Genomic DNA, 20,205 nt, shown 5'->3' on the forward strand with positions numbered 1-20,205 from the left:
AGCAGTTACAGAACAATTCTGTCAGTCATTGCGCCATGTGAAACGGTGTCAATTCACTTGCCTGTGTCCGCAGACACGCACCCCTGGGATTTATTCGCTGGGTGTGGGGCCACTCACTCATTGCGACAAATAACTCATGAATATGCAAATTGCTTGGGTATCCCCTCACTCCCACTCTGGTCCTAGAGAGGTTTATAATTTACATAGCCACTCCCACCACACTTCAGTTGTACATCCTGGTTCCTGTTGTCGTCTTTTCTCACTCCCCTCTAAAAACCTTGTTCTGTTCGACCGATCGACTGATTATCAATAAATATCAATTAGAATCGTAAGAAACCACACCGGCAGCTTAAAAAGTCCACTGTGACACACGAAAACTGTTACGGCATAAAAGGGATACAGATCCTCCTTTCTGCTTGACCTAACAGCAAAACAGGACCAAAAAAAAAAAAAAAGTGAAAAGTCAGTGTGTAAGGGGATAGTGGCAAGCTATGACCATGTCTGATGCCCGAGACTCACGATTACGCCTATGTGTTAAAAGCTATTTTCGCTGTCCCAGATCCTCATGCCGAAGTTGCCACGCGTCAAAGTATCTGACGAAGTGAAGTCGCAAAAGCCATGTGAATGTCCAATCAGAATGTCTCTCTCCAGTGATTTTCCAGTTTTGTAACGGGGCAGTGTGGAAGGTGCTTGCGTTGCAGCTTCCACCTTAGATTTTACTATCACAAAAAAGTATTTTAATTCTGAGGTCACCTCCTTTCTCTCACTTTGCCTTTAAGAGGTATGCAACCTCTTCTGGCAATTATTGGATGCATGTTCAGTGTCATAGATTAATCACCACAGGTGAAAATGATAGCGTTCTCTCACCATCACTCCTCTTTCTTTCTCTGTGTGTCTCGTAAATGTAGATGGATCCTGACAAGGAACTACAAGGCTTTGAGTAAAGGTACCAAAGGCAGCACATCGGGTTTCCTAAACATCATGATGGAGTTGAAGAAGTGCTGTAACCACTGTTACCTGATCAAACCTCCCGAGGACCATGAATTCCTTAACAGAGCTGAAGCATTACAGGTTTGATTTTCAGTTTTTATTTTATGAAAAAAATCTAATTTTATTTTCAAGCCATATTACTCCACCCTACTCCCTCCAAGTACAACCCCAATTCCAATGAAGTTGGGACGTTGTGTTAAACATAAATAAAAATAGAATACGATGATTTGCAAATCATGTTCAACCTATATTTAATTGAATACACTACAAAGACAAGATATTTAATGTTCAAACTGATAAACTTGACAAATAATCATGAACTTATAATTTTATGGCTGCAACATGTTCCAAAAAAGCTGGGACAGGGTCATGTTTACCACTGTTACATCACCTTTTCTTTTAACAACATTCAATAAACTTTTGGGAACTGAGGACACTTATTGTTGAAGCGTTGTAGGTGGAATTCTTTCCCATTCTTGCTTGATGTACAGCTTCAGCTGTTCAACAGTCCGGGGTCTCCGTTGTCGTATTTTACCCTTCATAATGCGCCACGAATTTTCAATGGGAGACCGGTCTGGACTACAGGCAGGCCAGTCTAGTACCCGCACTCTTTTACTACGAAGCCACGCTGTTGTAACACGTGCAGCATGTGGTTTGGCATTGTCTTGCTGAAATAAGCAGGGGCGTCCATGAAAAAGACGTTGCTTGGATGGCAGCATATGTTTCTCCAAAACCTGTATGTACCTTTCAGCATTAATGGTGCCTTCACAGATGTGTAAGTTACCCATGTCATTGGCGCGCACACACACACACACACACACAGACTTGCCTTCCTGTGCCACAATCGGCATCTATCAGTTAAGAGACTTCAGAGAAGTGTACTGAGAATGGTGTGCTTGTTTTTTCCTGTCAAGTCTGCACTAAGTTGCTGCTTTAAAATTGCGTCAACTACACTAATATTTAAGTTATTGGTTCATGTTGATGACCTCTTTCTGTATTCTTGTGGCGTATATTACCAAGTAATGCGTACGGTTAAGCTAATGCTTTTTTTGTACTGTGGATAAGTGAAAATCCTGCCATTTGGATGCTGCTGAAAGTAACTAAAAAGTTATTTTTCTCACTTAGTTACTTTTGAAATCAAGTAATCAATAAAGTAACTACGTTACTTTTAACCTCAAGTAATCAGTAAAGCCTTAAGCACGTTGTTTAAACCGCAGGGATTGAAGGGGAGGCGGCACGGTGGACGCCTGATTAGAGCGTCTGCCTCGCAATTCTGAGGACTGGGGTTCAATCCCCGGCCCCGCCAGTGTAGAGTTTGCATGTTCTCCCTGTGCCTGCATGGGTTTTCTCCGGGCACTCTGGTTTCCTCCCACATCTCCAAAACCTGCATGGAAGGTTAATTGACAACTCTAAATTGCCCGTAGGTGTGAATGTGTGTGCGGATGGTTGTTTGTTTGTATGTGCCCTGCGATTGGGTGGCAACCAGGGTCTACCCCACCTCCTGCCCGATGATAGCTGGGATAGGCTCCTGCACTCCCACGACCCTAGTGAGGAGAAGCGACTCAGAAAATGGATGGATTGAAGGGGAAAATTGTGGTTTATAGCCCAAACTTTAAAGTGCAGTTTGAAAGTACCGTCATTTCTCGTGTATAATGCGCACCGCACCCATGTATAATATGCACCCCCAAAGTTGACCTCAACATTCTGGAAAAGACTTCTACATATGTATAATACATTTTTACAATGCATGATTTTTCTTCTACCCATATGATCAAAACATGAAGTATTATTTGTATTTTGTTAGTTTTGTAAAATAAGAATTCTAAAGTTAAGCCCTTTATTTGAGCATGTAATACTTTTTTTATTTACTTGCTCTTATTTTGAAATTCACAGTCCTACTTTTATTTAGTAAATGAGAAAACACACAGTTGTGCTCATATGTTTGATTACCCAGGCAAAATTTGTAAGATGGGTACAATTCTTTGAAGAAAACATGAAGGGCCAGGCGAAACACATTTAATTTTATTTGAATATGATTCAAATTAAACTGTCAAGCATTTCAGAAAAGCATTTTTATTAAACAAAACATAACAATAAAGAAATTAATGATGGTTGTGGTTCAGTCATCAGTCGTATTTAAAAAATAAATAAATAAATATTTCACAAATTCTGCCAGAGTATGTAAACTCATACACAACAGGACATATATGCAGTCATATGTACCCCTGTCATATTAGAATGAAAGTGTACACCTTTCTCATAACCTCTAAGGTGGCGGTGGCATATTGGAATAAAAGTGTACAGCTTTTTCATAACCTCTAGATGGCGGCATACATTTATAAAACGTGCAAAAATTTTTTCATTCTCTATACCTATGTATAATGCAGTATTGACTTGACAATTTTTTTGGGGGGGGAAATGTGCATTATACATGAGAAATTAAGGTAAGTAATAGAGCGAATTGTCTTTTTATCTTTTCCTTTCAGCAACTTATCCGCAGCAGTGGGAAGCTGGTTTTATTGGACAAGTTGCTGGTTCGTCTGAAAGAGCGAGGCCACAGAGTTCTAATCTTCTCCCAGATGGTTCGGATGCTGGATATCCTTGCCGATTACCTGAGAAGCCGACAGTTCCTTTTTCAGGTGTCTTTTCAGCTCAGTAACCATCAGATTTTTTTGTACATAGATCACGATGTATTTTTTTGGGGCTATTGTTTTTTGTTAATTGATTGGTCTTTGTTGATCCAATTAGAGATTAGATGGCTCCATCAAGGGCGAGATGAGGAAGCAGGCACTGGATCATTTTAATGCTGATGGTTCAGAGGCAAGTTTCGATCATACAATGGTATTTTAGGTAGCATAATTGATCATTTGAGAAACATGGCTATCTCATACACTCTCATACACCCATATTCCCCCCCAAAACGTCTCCCCAGGATTTCTGTTTCCTGTTGTCCACACGTGCTGGTGGCCTTGGTATCAATCTGGCTTCAGCTGACACGGTCGTCATCTTTGACTCGGACTGGAACCCCCAAAATGATCTTCAAGCCCAGGCCAGAGCCCACAGGATTGGACAGAAGAGACAAGTAAGCAAAACAATACATTCGGGCTGGATGACAAATAGATTTAATCGATCAATCCGTTTTTGGGTCAAGGCATTTCCCCCGCCCCCTAAATCAATTACAGTTGTGCTCATAAGTTTACATACCCTGGCAGAATCTATGATTTCTAGGCCTTTTTTCTGAGAATATGAATGATAACACAAAAAAGTTTATTTCACTAATGGTAAGTGCCTGGGTAAAGCCATTTATTATCAAACAACTGTGTTTACTCTTTTTAAATCATAATGACAACAGAAACTACACAAATGACCCTCATCAAAAGTTTACATACCCTTGAGATTTTGGCCTGATAACATGCACACAAGTTGACACAAATGAGTTTGAATGTCGACTAAAGGTAACCATCCACACCTGTGATCTGCCTGCTTGTAATCAGTGTGCGTATAAAGGTTCAGTGAGTTTCTGGGCTCTTGACAGGAGCCCTTGCACTGACATGTCTGGATTCTGAGTCATGGGGAAAGCAAAAGAATTGTCAAAAGATCTGCGGGAAAAGGTAATTGAACTGTATAAAACAGGAAAGGGGTATAAGAAGATATCCAAGGAACTGAGAATCCCAATCAGCAGTGTCAAACTCTCATTAAGAAGTGGAAAATGAGAGATTCTGTTGAAACCAAACCATGATCAGGTCGACCAACAAAACTTTTTGTCAGGAAAATTGTTCGAGATGCAAAGAAAAACCCAATGATGACTTCAGCTGAAATATAGAACTCTCTGGGAAAAAAAGTGGTGTGGATGTTTCAAGATGCACAATAGAAGAAAAATGCACTTGAAGAAAAATGGGCTGAATGGTCGAGTCGCAGGCCCAAACGTATCGTGAGGGTCTGCTGGGAGCGTCTGGCAGAATCCCTTGTCAGCAGGAGCTTCAACTCTCACCTCCGACAGAACTCTGCTCATGTCCCGGGGGAGGCGGGGGACATCGAGTCCAAGTGGAGCGTGTTCCGCGCCTCCATTGCTGAGGCGGCCGACCGGAGCTGTGGCCGTAAGGTGGTCTGTGCCTGTCGTGGCGGCAATCCCCAAACCCGTTGGTGGACGACAACGGTGAGGGATGCAGTCAAGCTAAAGAAGGAGTCCTATCGGGCCTTTTTGGCCTGTGGGACTTTAGGCAGCTTATGGGTACCGGCTGCTGGCGAAGCGGAATACAGCTTTGGTGGCCGCTGAAGCAATAACTCAGGCATGGGAGGAGTTCGGTGAGGCTTCGGACGGCTTCGAGGAAATTCTAGTCCACCATCCGGCGTCTCAGGAAAGGGAAGCGGTGCACCATCAACACTGTGTATAGAGGGGATGGGGCGCTGCTGACCTCGACTCGGGATGTTGTGAGTTGGTGGGGAGAATACTTCAAAGACCTCCTCAATTCCACCGACACAATTCCTCCTCAATTCCACCGACACAATTCCACCGACACGCCTTCCCATGTCTCAGTGTACCCAGAGTCTTGGTACACTGAGACATGGAGACGGGCTCTCCTATCTCTGGGGTTGAGGTCACCGAGGTGGTTAAAAAGCTCCTCGGTCGCAAGGCCCCAGGGGTGGAAGAGTTCCTAAAGGCTCTGGATGTTGTGGGGCTGTCCTGGTTGACATGCCTCTGCAACATCGCGTGGACATCGGGGACAGTGCCTCTGGATTGGCAGACTGGGGTGGTGGTCCCCCTTTTTATGAAGGGGGAGGAGAGGGTGTGTTCCAACTACAGGGGGATCACACTCCTCAGCCTCCCTGGTAAGGTGTATTCAGGGGTGCTGCATCGGGAGTGTAAGGTGTATTCAGGAGGCTGCATCGGGAAGCCGAATCTCAAATTCAGGAGGAGCAGTGTGGTATTCGTCCTGGCCATGGAACAGTGGACCAGTTCTAAACCCTCGGCAGGTTCCTCAAGGGTGCATGTGAGTTCTCCCAACCAGTCTACATGTGTTCTGTGGACTTTGACCATGTCCCTCGGGGAGTCCTGTGGGGGGTGCGTTGGGAGTGTGGTGTACCGAACCCGCTAATACGGGCTGTTCAGTCCCTGTACAACCGGTGTCAGAGTTTGGTCCGCATTGCCGGCAGTAAGTCGGACTCATTTCCGGTGAGACTTCCCTTTGTCACAGATTCTGTTCATAACTTTTATGGACAGGATTTCTAGACTCAGCCGAGGCGTAGAGGGGGTCCGGTTTGGTGGCCTCAGTATTGCATCTGTGCTTTTTGCAGATGATGTGGTTCTGTTGGCTTCATCAAGCCGTGATCTTCAACTCTCACTAGAGCGGTTCACAGCAGAGTGTGAAGCGGCTGGGATGCGAATCAGCACCTCCAAATCTGAGACCCTAGTCCTCAGTCGGAAAAGGGTGGCGTGCCCTCTCCAGGTCGGGGATGAGATCCTTCCCCAAGTGGAGGAGTTCAAGTATCTTGGGGTACTGTTCACGATTGAGGGAAGAATGGAATGGGTGATCGACGGCGGATCAGTGCAGCGTCTTCAGTGATGTGGACTTTGTATCGGTCCGTTGTGTTAAAGAAGGAGCTAAGCCTGCTGGAATTGGTTCGGGTTGGTTGCATCACGCAATGAGCAAAAAACAGTCCGCTGCAAGTTTTCCCCCAAATTAATGTACACACAGCACCACATATTGACCAAAAAAAAAACGGAATTCTTGAAAGTTTTGCAGATTTATTTAAAAAGAAAAGCTGAAATCACACAGCCATAAGTATTCAGAACCTTTTCTGTGACACTCATATATTTAACTCGGGTGCTGTCCATTTCTTCTGATCGTCCTTGAGATGGTTCTACACCTTCATTGGAGTGCAGCTGTGTTTGATTATACTGGTTGGACTTGATTAGGACAGCCACACACCTGTCTATATAAGACCTTACAGCTCACAGTGCATGTCAAAGCAAATGAGAGTCATGAGGTCAAAGGAACCTCCTGAAGAGCTCTGGGACAGAATTGTGGCAAGGCACAGATCTGGTCAAGGTTACAAACAAAAATCTGCTGCATTTAATGTTCCTAAGAGCACAGTGGCCTCCATGATCCTGAAATGGAAGACGTTTGGGACGACCAGAACCCTTCCTAGAGCTGGCTGTCCGGACAAACTGAGCAATCGGGGGAGAATAGCCCTGGTGAGAGTGGTAAGGAAAAACCCAAAGCTCACTGTGGCTGAGCTCCAGAGACGCAGGCAGGAGATGGGAGAAAGTTCTAGAAAGTCAACCATCTCTGCTGCCCTCCACCAGTCGGGGCTTTATGGCAGAGTGGCCCGACGGAAGCCTCTCCTCAGTGCAAGACACATGAAAGCCCGCATGGAGTTTGCTAAAAAACACCTGAAGGACTCTTAAGATGGTGAGAAATAAGATTCTGTGGTCTGATGAGACCAAGAGAACTTTATGGCCTTAATTCTAAGCGGTATGTGTGGTGAAAAGCAGGCACTGCTCATCACCGGTCCAATACAGTCGCAACGGTGAAGCATGGTGCTGGTAGCATCATGCTGTGGGGGTGTTTTTCAGCTGCAGGGACAGGATGACTGGTTGCAATTGAAGGAAAGATGAATGTGGCCATGTACAGGTATATCCTGGACGAAAACCTTCTCCAGCGTGCTCAGGACCTCAGACTGGGTCGAAGGTTCACTTTCCAACAAGACAATGACCATAAGCACACAGCTAAAATAACGAAGAAGTGGCTGCAGAACAACTCCGTGACTGTTCTTGAATGGCCCAGCCAGAGCCTTGACTCAAACCTAATTGAGCATCTATCGAGAGACCTGCAAATGGCTGCCCACCAACGTTCACCATCCAACCTGACAGAACTGTAGAGGATCTGCGAGGAGGAATGGCAGAGGATCCCCAAATCCAGGTGTGAAAAAATGGTTGCATCATTCCCCAAAGTTGACGCAATTTTAAAGTACTTATGCTGTATTAGCTCAAAAGGGTGCTTCTACTAAATACTGAGCAAAGGGTCTGAATATATATGGCAGTGTGATATTTCAGTTTTTCTTTTTTAATAAATCTGCAAAACTTTAAACAATTCAGTTTTTTTCTGTCAATATGTGGTGCTGTGTGTACATTAATTTGGGGGAAAAAATACCTTATTTTAGCAAAAGGCTGCAATCTAACAAAGAGTGAAACATTTAAGGGGGTCTGAATACTTTCCGTACCCACTGTACGTAGCAGTGAGTGACAGGCTGTACTGACGCTCATGTTTTATCCTTGTCACATAATCACTTTTAATCAGATACTATAATTACAACCACACATAACCAGTGACATAATGTCGTTTCAGCACAATATCCGCAAACTATAAATGGAATAGTGAACTTATTGTTAAATGAATTACCTGTCCGACTTGTAAACTGAGTATTATTATCTTGGTCTGTGTGTAAGAAGAAAGCAATGTTTGTTCAGGAATGTTTCGGGTAAATGTGGCATCAGACACTTGGTTGCCCTGGTAGAATTTTCTACAACTGACAATTTGTAATCATGTGTTCGTCTCTAAGGTAAACATCTATCGATTGGTGACAAAAGGTTCAGTGGAAGAAGAAATCATAGAAAGAGCAAAGAAAAAGATGGTGCTGGATCACCTTGTCATTCAAAGGATGGACACAACAGGAAAAACAGTCCTCCACACTGGCACAGCTCCCTCTAGGCAAGCTACACATTGTCCTTACCTTCGAAGAATATCCTGCCACGTGGTACATCCAATTTTAATTCTCATTTCACTTTATTATTTGCAGTTCAGCACCATTCAACAAGGAAGAGTTGTCCGCAATCCTGAAATTTGGTGCTGAGGAGCTTTTCAAAGAGCCAGAGGGTGAAGAGCAGGAGCCCCAGGTAAAAAAATAAATCAATAAAATACACAATATACAGACCCTTTCCAAAAAAAATTTATATCATGAAAAAGTTTATTTATTTCCATAGTTCCATTCAGAAAGTTATACTTTCATAGATTATAGATTCAGGGCCGACAATTTCAAGTTTTTATTTGTTTGTTTTTACATTATTTTGGCTTCCAGCTCATAAAACCCACGGAATCAGGAATTCAAAAACTTTGAATCCTGTGAAGAAGTCACTATTCTCAGTTTTTGTCGAAAAAAAGGGGGAGAGAAATTAGGGTTACATTAAAAATATCCCAACCAGAATAATTTGAAATTGATGACGACCAAACCTACTTAACCCAGTCGTAAACCATGATTCATAATTACAAGTTGACACAAAAATAAATAAATAATAATTGTTTGTGAAGTTTAGAGCGTCTGCCTTACAGTTCTGAGGACCGGGGTTCAATCCCCAGTCCCGCCTGTGTGGAGTTTGCATGTTCTCCCCGGTTTTCTCCGGGCACTCCGGTTTCCTCCCACGTCCCAAAAACATGCATGGTAGGTTAAGTGACAACTCTAAATTGCCCGTAGGTGTGAATGTGAGTGCGAATGGTTGTTTGTTTATATGTGCCCTGCGATTGGCTGGCAACCAGTTCAGGGTGTACCCTGCCCCCTGCCCCCTGCCCAATGATAGCTGGGATAGGCTCCAGCACGCCCGTGACCCTTGTGAGGAGAAGTGGCTCAGAAAATGGATGGATGGATGGATAAATCAATCAAAATATGGTACTTTCAAAACGATATGTTAATCTTTATCTCTAATCTATATGTTTAACGTTTTGAATAGAATAATGGAAAGAAATAAACTTTTCCATGATATACAATTTTTTTGGAAAGGGTCTGTTCGTTTACACTTTTTCGTCAAGGTATTGTCATATGTCATGATTTATCCTGTTGTGTAGGAAATGGATATTGATGAGATTCTCAAAAGAGCTGAGACCAGAGAGAATGATCCTGGACCTTCCACGGTGGGAGAAGAACTTCTGTCTCAATTCAAGGTGAAACACTACAAATTGATTTGCTTCAAGACAGCATCTGCTAAGTTGACGTGGCTCTGTGGCCTGTGCAGGTTGCAAACTTCACCATGATGGAGGAAGAGGAAATAGACTCCGAGCGTAGCCAGCGGAGTTGGGATGACATCATTCCTCAGGAGCAGAGGAGGAGGATGGAGGAGGAAGAGAGACAGAAGGAGCTCGAGGAAATCTACATGCTGCCGCGTATGAGGAATTGTGCCAAACAGGTAATCAGACAGTAAAACCTCACTACGAGACTTTTTGTTTTGAGTATACTACACTACTTTGTTTATTTAACAGATGAGCTTTAATGTCAATGAGGGGAGAAGACCGAGCAGGAGCAGGAGATACTCAGGGTCCGACAGTGACTCCCACTCAGATCGAAAGAGGCCCAAGAAACGAGGTCGGCCTCGGACCATTCCACGGGAAAATATCAAGGGTTTCAGTGACGCCGAGATCCGGAGGTGACTGACAAGATATTTTTCCATTTTAATTTTATAGCCTATTTACACATGCCTGTTTACAGTTATTTAACTACTTATCAGGTTTGTCAAAAGTTACAAGAAATTTGGGGGACCATTGGAACGGTAAGTGAAATATTTTTCGAGATTATTGTTTCTTTTTGCCACAAAATGCAGATCAGACTTCTGAGCATTTCCTTGCCACTATCTTGACTCAGGTTGGATGCTATTGCTCGTGATGCCGAACTTGTGGATAAGTCTGAACATGACCTGAAACGCTTGGCTGAAACGGTTCACAACGGTTGTGTGAGAACGTTACGAGAAAACCCCTGTGGACCAGAAAAAAGTTCTGGTAACTAAAGAAATCTTTGTGATGAAGGAAACTCTGCCTTTTAGCCATGTAAAACGTGTTTGCTGGGCACTGCAAATTGACATTGAGAATTGACGCTAATTTGTCTACGCTTTTATTTGAACTAGGAGGCAGAAGAGGGAAGGTAAAAGGGCCCACCTTCAGGATCTCTGGTGTTCAAGTCAACGCTAAGCTCGTTATATCTCATGAGGAAGAGCTAGCTCCACTTCACAAGGCAATCCCTGCAGATCCCGAGGAGAGAAAAAAGTTGGTGAAAACACTAAAATAGTGTGATTTTAAATTAATGTAAAAGCTATAGAAAAATGTTCAGGTTGTACAAATGAACCAAATCATTGCGTATACTTCAATAAAAAGTGTAAATTATAATAAAGCTCAGTTGGTGTACCATCTAAAATGAGAATGATCCATTTGGTTTTACACTGTTCGAGTTGCTGAATTTGACTGTTTCCGCATGTGTGTTTGTTGTTCATAGGTATATGATTCCATGCCACTCGAAGGCAGCACACTTTGACCTTGAGTGGGGGAAAGAGGATGACTCCAGCCTGCTAATAGGAATCTACGAGTACGGTTACGGCAGCTGGGAGATGATCAAAATGGACCCAGACCTCAATCTCACACACAAGGTGAGTTCAAGCAAACATTTTTAACTTTAGTGATCTTCAGAGATCACACAAAATGTCATCCTTAATTTTGTGATATTACACAATATACTAGCTTGATGACGTATGTCAACGTAAATGATGTGTATTAAACCACTTTTTTCTGTTTAGTAGTTCAATCAATGCAGCGCTCTGTTAATACTAGGGATGGGCAAGTACTGATACCAGGTCTCGGTATTGGGCCAATACCAGCCTTATTTCAAGGTATCGGGTACTCGTGAAGACTGCCAATAGCACTCATCGATACTTGAGGGAATAAAACCTTATCAAGTCTTCCTCTTCAGTAGTCTTTGTTCACAATTATCTGACATTATATATCTTGACATTTTATGGATCAAAAGTGCTAGCGCACAGGTTTCCAACTTGAGCCCCGGGGGCCAGATCCGGCCCGCCACATCATTTTATGTGGCTCACGAAAGCAAATCATGTGTCAACTTCCATGATTCTTTTTAATCTGTATCAAAATTTCAAGTTGTCATATGTCATAAATTATATTGCAATCATTTTAGTGTTACCAAAGCAGTTTTTACAGTAACTTGAACAATAGTTGAACTAACTTTGATCCTTGACATCAGATTTCAAAACTACTCCATAAATTTGGTGTGTCTATCTAATAATATGATGAGGCGAAATTTTTATGGTTCCACAGACACAGACTTTAAGGGAAACCGTAATTACAACGTGGCCCGTGACAAAAATTTGTTTGACACCCCGTACTTGTTGTATGAGTACTCTGTATCGCTTAGTACTCAAAGGTAAATACTAGGGCTCAACCGATTAATTGTCCGGCCGATTTATTTGCCCGATAATAGCCCTTTTCCAATTAGCAATTGTTTGTTTGTTTTTCGCTCTCAAATTTGCTGATTTATTTTTCTTTCTTTTTTTTCCTCTCTCATCCATGTCTTTATGGACCTTCACATGAATCGTGTAGATCCGATGAGTTTCTCTGGTGGGTGAGAGAGGGGGGTACTCCGTCGTCATAGGCTGTTTCGTACTCCTTGAACACCAGAAAAGAACACTGCTGTTAAGAAGTAACAGTACTCTTACTCCGTTACAATGATCTAAATGTCGCCCGCTACTTTTATTTATCAGTAATTGCTTATTATTCTATTTCGTGCGTGAGACTATGACTTCGACTTCCGCATCGGGCACTGTTTGCGGCAATCCAATTTAAGCGATAGTGACGTTTAAGACTAGTTCAACAATCAAACGACCAAAAGTCACAGGACCTCACCAAAGGTCTTCTATTGGGCTTCCCGGGCATAGGTATTAACACAAGATAAGCCAGCCCGGCTGATTGTTGTGCCTACGTGGCGGCCATCTTGAGAAGGTCGGCGTTACCAATGAAGGCAACGGTGTGCCTCTCTTATTTACATTTAGACGAACAAAAACAACAGCTTTCATCCATTGTAATGTGTTGTCTGGCACGGTCTGCACAAATGTGGATATTTCAGCTCACTTATAACTTTAGAAATCACCGTGCAGTAAATTGCATGTTTTGTTGTAGTTTTTATTGTGCTTACACGCACACACACAGCAACATCAGAATTTTCACTTTCAGATTTTATTTTGTAATTTTTTTTGTTTATGCTGTGGTTAAAAAAGAAATCAGCAGTTACTCACTATTTACTCAGTACTTGAGTAATCTTTTCACTTATGTACCTTTTACTCAAGTAATTTTTTGGAGGACTACTTTTTACTTTTACTTGAGTCACATTATTGACAAGTAACAGTACTCTTACTTGAGTACAATATTTGGCTATTTTACCCACCTCTGGAGCGGGCATCCTCTATTGCTACTCTTACGTTTAAGCAACATTTTTGCTCATCAGATCAGCCAGTGTCGTATTTGTTGCACTGGTCTTTTGTGTTTTCGCGTTGAGGTGCTTCGGGTCGTGGCCCTTGTTGCGGTCCCAGCGGAACCGCGAAACACACGCAACATCGGCGACAAGAGTTGACACTAGTACATCTTCTATTAATTAGTTTGCATGTGTTATTCTTATAATTAGAATTAATTCTTCTTGAAAAGGATGTACTTGAATTATTTTTCTCTATCCTTATGTCAGTGGCATAAAAAACATCAGCGATACTATAATTTGTTGTGATAGTTTTTGGGACACTATTTGTGACAGACCTAAGCACATATATTAGGAGAGGGCAAGAGCAATGGATTACACAAAAATATTGTACAAATAGTATAAAAATTAGAGTAACACCTGTAATAAAAATCTGCAATATAGCAGGACCGCGAAGCAAGAACTGTGATATAACGGAGGATTACTGTATCTGTATTCCGTAATACGTTGCAGGGTCATTGTTCCTGAGTTGGAAACTCATTGTTTCTATGACATGTCCATCCCAGAACTCACAGTCTCATGTCTAAAATAATCTGTGTGATTTTTTAAATTATTATTAATCGACTGAAGAGTCGGTGATTGCAATTTTATTCTGCCAAATAGCAGAATCAACAAAGAATCCATATTGGTTGGGCCCTAGTAAATACTCGTACTGGTATTGGTCCGGAAGAAATGTAGTACCGAATATCCCTAGTTATTAATGCAGGTAGTAACTCAGCATTTTGAACGCTCCAGTCATAACTAAAATTCTCGACGTAACTCATTAGTTTCACCAAAAAATGGAGGTTAAACCATTGTTATGCTTGAGATCATCTTACCTCACTATAGCTCATTTCAGCCGTCATCAACACAACTCAAGGCAGTAACGTGACCTTTGGGAGCAATGGAGAAGGGTTAACATAATTAAGGAGGTTGAAGATTGAAGGGTTCAGAATCAATCCATTTCAAAAAACGTTTTCAAAAATTCAAAACAAACTGAAGGTTGATCAGCATCGCAGAATGGCTTGTGTTCACCAATACATATTTGGACCCTTTCTCTCTCGCTAAAATGTCATATTCTTTCTTTTAAAATGTCAAAATTGTCTCTTCCAGCTCCTACCAGATGACCCTGATAAGAAACCCCAGGCCAAACAGCTACAGACCAGAGCAGACTACCTCATCAAGTTACTGAGCAAGGACCTTGCCAAAAGAGAAGCTCAGAAACAAGCAGGGACAGTATGTCTGACCTTGAAGCTTTGTCGTCATTAATTTCTTTGTTAATTCATTGGATGAAACGCGCTTTTGCATTTGTAGGCCAGTTCTCGAAAGAGGAAGCCAAGAAGCAAAAAGAGAGAAACTCTGAAGCCAACTCCGATAGATGAGATGATTAAGAGCGCATCGTCAGATCCTCCATCGGACAAAAGAACTGATGATGAGGATGAAATAGAGGAAGAAAAGGTACATTGAATATTCATTTTTATGTTTGACTGCTTGTAGCCAAAAAGGAATTGTTTGAGTTAATGTGGGGCCGTTAACTGTTTCAGGAGGAGGTGCCAGTGAAGGCTACGAGCAGACGAGGCAGAACAGACAGAGAGACAGTGAAGGAAGAGAATCAGGAGGAGGATGACGACGAGGAAGAGGAGGAGGAGGCTCAACAGGATGATGGCTCTTCATCTGGTGAGAGGGAGTATAAAGAGGAGATAAAGAAAGAATGCAAAAAGGAGAAGAAGGAAGACAGTTGGGACAGTAAAGAAACAAAGGAGCCAAAAGAGAAAAAAGAAGTAAAGCCTTTGGAAGCAATCCAGAAACAAGAGGACAATGTGGACAAGGTGAGCCCACTTTAATGTTTTTTTTTATTTTATTATAATTTTTTTTTTTTTATTAATTCTACGATGAACGGACCTTGCAGGTGTGAAGGTAAAAGTTGTTTGTCTTCTTTCCAACAGACTGAAAGCAAAACCGAGGTCAGAGAACGGATAAAGAAAGCATCTGATGTGCCAGTCCATATAACAGCAAGTGGAGAGAATATTCCAGTGTCTGAGGAGTCTGAAGAATTAGACCAGAAAACCTTTAGTGTGGTATGTTCAAACATTCAGAAAGCTGGACATGATGGTTTTCAAGTCTTGTTTGTTTCAACGTGATTGGATAGATGGGTCCTTTTCATATAATTTCATCAATAAACGGTAAAGAGAGTTTTTACGGTTTTATTTTTATTTGGTCACAAATTTTATGTTGCCTTGATTTTATATGGGTAAATGTCTCCCGTGTTGTAACAGCCACGCTTGCAGTCATATTTGAACAAAATTATTCAGGATTTAACATTTTAGGCAATCGTACTCAAGGCGACGTTATTCACAGAGCAAATGGTGGTGGCCCATTGAAATACAGTACGTCTGGAAAGTTTTCACAGCGCTTCACTTTTTTCACATTTTGTGACAGCCTCATCCCAAAATGGGACGAAATTTATTATTTTTTTTTCCTGATTCTACACACAACGCCCCATAATGACAATGTGATGAAAGTCTTTGAAATTTTTGCTAATTTATTAAAAATAAACCCAAGAAATCGTGTAGCTAAGTATTCACAGCCTTTACCACGAAGCTCAAAATTGAGCTCAGGTGCATCATGTTTCCACTGATCATACTTGAGAGGTTCCTACAGCTTAATTGGAGTCCACCTGTGGTAAATTCAGTTGATTGGACATGATTTGGAAAGGCAAACACCTTTCCACACAAGGTCCCACAGGTGACAGTGCATGTCAGAGCACAAACCAAGCATGTAGTCAAAGGAATTGTCTGTAGACCTCTGAGACAGGATTGTCTCGATGCACAAATCTGAGGAAGGGTAGAGAAGAATTTCTGCCGCTTTGAAGGTTCCGATTAGCACAGTGGCCTCAATCATCCGTAAATGGAAGAAGTTCTTCCGAGAGCTGGCCACCTGTCTGAACTCAGCAATCGGGGGAGAAGGGCCTTATCCAGGGAGATGACCAAGAACCCGATGGTCACTCTTGTCAGATTTCCAGCGGTCCTCTATGGAGAGAGGGGAGAGCCTTCCAGAAGGACAACCATCTCTGCAGTACTCCACCAATCAGGTCTGTATGGTAGAGTGACCAGACGGAAGCCACTCCTTCGTAAAAGGCACATGCCATCCTGCCTGGAGTTTGCCAAAAGGCACCTGAAGGACTCTCAGACCATGAGAGAGAAAATTCTCTGGTCTGATGAGACAAAGTCTGAACTCTTTGGCGTGAATGCCAGGCGTCATGTTTGGAGGAAAGCAGGCACCGCTCCTCACCTGACCAATATCATCCCTACAGTGAAGCATGGTGGCGGCAGCATCATGCTGTACGGATGTGTTTCAGCGCTAGGAAGTGGGAGAATAGTCAGGATTGAGGGAAAGATGAGTGCAGCAATGTACAGAGACATCATGGATGAAAACCTGCTCCAGAGTGCTCCTTCCAACAGAACAACGACCCTACGCACATAGCCAAGACAACGAAAGAGTGGCTTCAGGACAACTCTGAATGACTTGAATCTGATCGAACATCTCTGGAGAGATCTGAAAATGGCAGACGCTCCCCATTCCACCTGATGGAGCTTGAGAGGTGTTGCGAGGAAGAATGGGCAAAACTGCCCAAAGATGGGTGTGCCAAGCTTGTGGAATCATAGTCAAAAAGACTTGAGGCTTGAGGCTGTCAACTAAGTATTGAGCAAAGGCTGTGAAGACTTATGTATTGTTGAAATCTTTGCAGATTTATTAAAAAAGAAAAACTGAAATATCACACAGCCATAAGTATTCAGACCCTACGCTGTGACACTAATATTTAACTCTGGTGCTGTCCATTTCTTCTGATCATCCTTGAGATGGTTCTACACCTTCGTTGGAGTCTCGCTGTGTTCGATTATACTGATTGGACTTGATTAGGAAAGCCACACACCTGTGTATAGAAGACCTTTCAGCTCACTGCATGTCAGAGCAAATGAATCATGAGGTCAAAGGAAATGCCTGAAGAGCTCAAGAGACAGAATTGTGGCAAGGCACAGCTCAGGCCAAGGTTACAAAAAGAATTCTGATTCACTTAAGGTTCCTAACAGCGCAGTGGCCTCCATAATCCTTAAATGGACAACGTTTGGGACGACCAGAACCCTTCCTCGAGCTGGCCGTCCGGCCAAACTGAAGAATTGGTGGAGAAGAGCCTTCGTGAGAGAGGTAAAGAAGAATCCAAAGATCACTGTGACTGAGCTCCAAAGATGCAGTGGGGAGATGGGAGAAAGTTCTAGAAAGTCAAGCATCACTGCAGCCCTCCACCAGTCGGGGCTTTATGGCAGAATGGGCCGACGGAAGCCTCTCCTCAGTGCAAAACACATGAAAGCCTGTGTGGAGTTTGCTAAAAAACACCTGAAGGACTCAAAGATTGTGAGAAATAAGATTCTCTGGTCTGATGAGACCAAGATAGAACCTTTTGGCTTTAATTCTAAGCGGCATGTGTGGAGAAAAGCAGGCACTGCTCATCATCTGTCCAATACAGTCCCAACAGTGAAGCATGGTGGTGGCAGTATCATGCTGTGGGGGTCTTATTCAGCCTCAGGGACAGGACGGCTGGTTGCAATCGAAGGAGGTCTGAATCCTTTCCGTACCCACTGGACATAGTGTGCACAAGATAAAGCACTGTTGGAATGTCAGTGCCAAGTAAATATTTTGAATTGCATTGCCTTGATTTTAGTGGGGTCAACAGAGTCATAGCCATGAATGCAATTGTACTAATTTCTTAAAGGGTCGCAAATAATACAGTATCAAGATGCTAAATACGAAATAATCACTGAAACTTAACATATCATGAATATACGGGGCCAGTACAGCTTCTGACAGGGCCACCACGACTTGGTTAATCTTTCGGGCCACCACTCAAAAAGTGTTCATGTCGTACCCAGCTTTATTATTTGCGAGCAAGACATCATTTAAAATCAAATGGTTGCCTTTAGTGTAGAAGACTGTGTGGAACTATTTTTTTTCTCCCTCGTAAAACTACTCAGGAAACCTTAAAGAATTGATCAGGAAGTGGTTCGATAAGCAGAACCATCCCTCTTGGTATACTGCAGCAATATAAGGATGCTCTCGCCAGGGGTATTCGTGGTAAAAGCAGCTTCAGTGACAAAGAAGGACCGTTTGTAAAAGAACCCCCCAAAAAAAAAAGACACTCAAGACATTAAGATGTATTTGTTAGTTTTCAGGGAAAATGCATTCTAAGGCATATAAAGAAAATCCTATATATCCAAAATGCAATTAGCATCTTAAGAAAACATGTTGCAAATCACGAAACGTCATTTCGGAGACCTCACGGTAAAGACATTTTGGCCTTAAAAGATTGAAAAATATTAAGAATATATGTTTTTCTGAGAATTATGATGGATAACAATTAATAATCAAATGTATTGATTTCTAAAGGAAATTCAGTGGGCCATATCGTTAGCATTATTGATAAAATTATATGAAAATGACAATGTGATCCAATCAACTCATGTTTGAAACTGAATCAATAGTTTTGAATTTTGCAGTGTAAAGAAAGAATGCGGCCCGTGAAAGCAGCCCTGAAGCAGCTGGACCGGCCGGAGAAGGGGCTTTCTGAGCGGGAGCAGCTCGAGCATACCAGGCAATGTCTCATCAAGATTGGAGACCACATCACTGAGTGTCTGAAGGAATATTCCAATCCTGACCTCATCAAGCAGTGGAGAAAGTAAGCATGCTTTTGTCTCTTCTTTGTAACAAAGTCCTCAGGAAGTTTGGGAAGCAATCCTGCCAGAGACTGAATACAAATTTGGCCTCTCTCTAAACTGATCATTATTAGTTAAATACGTTTATTATATACAGTGGTATCTTGAGATACAAGTGACCCCTAGTTTTTCAAGAGACGAGTCGCAATTCAGACTATTTTTGTTGTTGTTGCTTTGACTTGCAAACTTGTTAACTTGAGATACGAGCGCTGTATGGTGGCATTGTGCTCATCTCACTTCACAAAAGCAGCACTTTGGCAAACAGTGACTGTTTAATGCCACTCCCTGTTGAGGGTCACTGTCAAATGAAACAAACTAGGTGCGTGTCCAAAACGTATACATTAAAACAAACACATAGCTTAGCCTTTTGTCCACGATGCTAATGCTAAAACATAAAGGGAAACGTATACACAATCCCCTCCAAAGGTATTGGGAACGGCATGGTCAATTCCTTTGTTTTTGTTGTGTACTGAAGACATTTGGGTTTTTCTGATCAAAAGATGAACATGAGACAAAAGTTCAGAATTCCAGCTTTTATTTTATGGTATTTACATCTAGATGTTAAAGGTCAGAGGACAAAGATCTTAAGGTTTTTCTTTTAACTCTGGAACCCCTTGACAAACCACATCAGCCATTTCGGAGTGATTATATAGCAGATATACAGCCTTAAAATCCATAAATATGATGCAGAATGCACCTTCTGCTTTTTGCATCCAGCGCCTTCCGGTCTTCGGCTCTATCCGTCACTGCGACGTCACACGAGCCAAACAGCCCGTTCATTTGACGTTGTGTGCTATTGTTCCTTGCTTGTTGTTCCCGTCCTTGTATATTTGTTGTCGCATGATTTAGCGATGTCACGATGGTTTATTGTGTGGCATTTGGTGGGACAAATGGTTCAGGCAGTGGCAAGAGTTTTTTTCTGGCTTTCCAAGTGAAAAAGGACTATGTGACCAGTGGATAGGGAAAGTCAAATCGACAGGGGAAGAAGCATGATCAGCTATGGGTGCCTAGCAAGCATTCCAAACTCTGTGCTGATCACTTCGAACCGGCGACTCTATTATGGTTACTCTGCACTGAGGAGTAGGAAAAAGGACCCACGCAGTACTTTTCAGTACTGTCGTCTGCCTATATGACAAGCCAACAGACACGGCAAAGACTTTGTTATAACGCG

At 42.4% G+C, this 20,205-nt stretch overlaps 1 protein-coding gene across 2 annotated transcripts in view; it reads left to right on the top strand.

Moving 5' to 3' along the window:
- Positions 1-20,205, top strand: part of chd1 (chromodomain helicase DNA binding protein 1) — a 64,407-nt gene that overhangs the window by 33,931 nt on the left and 10,271 nt on the right. For both annotated transcript variants that reach the window (XM_061697455.1, XM_061697456.1), the window contains exons 15-32: positions 909-1,071; positions 3,477-3,629; positions 3,739-3,810; positions 3,923-4,072; positions 8,554-8,702; positions 8,791-8,887; positions 9,831-9,926; positions 9,998-10,168; positions 10,242-10,405; positions 10,487-10,528; positions 10,621-10,754; positions 10,880-11,018; positions 11,245-11,395; positions 14,380-14,502; positions 14,581-14,724; positions 14,811-15,095; positions 15,213-15,344; positions 18,819-18,997. In XM_061697455.1, the coding sequence (XP_061553439.1) occupies positions 909-1,071; positions 3,477-3,629; positions 3,739-3,810; positions 3,923-4,072; positions 8,554-8,702; positions 8,791-8,887; positions 9,831-9,926; positions 9,998-10,168; positions 10,242-10,405; positions 10,487-10,528; positions 10,621-10,754; positions 10,880-11,018; positions 11,245-11,395; positions 14,380-14,502; positions 14,581-14,724; positions 14,811-15,095; positions 15,213-15,344; positions 18,819-18,997 (2,544 nt within the window). The remainder of the gene's footprint in view (positions 1-908; positions 1,072-3,476; positions 3,630-3,738; positions 3,811-3,922; positions 4,073-8,553; positions 8,703-8,790; positions 8,888-9,830; positions 9,927-9,997; positions 10,169-10,241; positions 10,406-10,486; positions 10,529-10,620; positions 10,755-10,879; positions 11,019-11,244; positions 11,396-14,379; positions 14,503-14,580; positions 14,725-14,810; positions 15,096-15,212; positions 15,345-18,818; positions 18,998-20,205) is intronic.

The sequence above is a fragment of the Phycodurus eques genome, chromosome 15 (genome assembly GCF_024500275.1).
Source record: "Phycodurus eques isolate BA_2022a chromosome 15, UOR_Pequ_1.1, whole genome shotgun sequence".
Taxonomy (NCBI): Eukaryota; Metazoa; Chordata; class Actinopteri; order Syngnathiformes; family Syngnathidae; genus Phycodurus; species Phycodurus eques.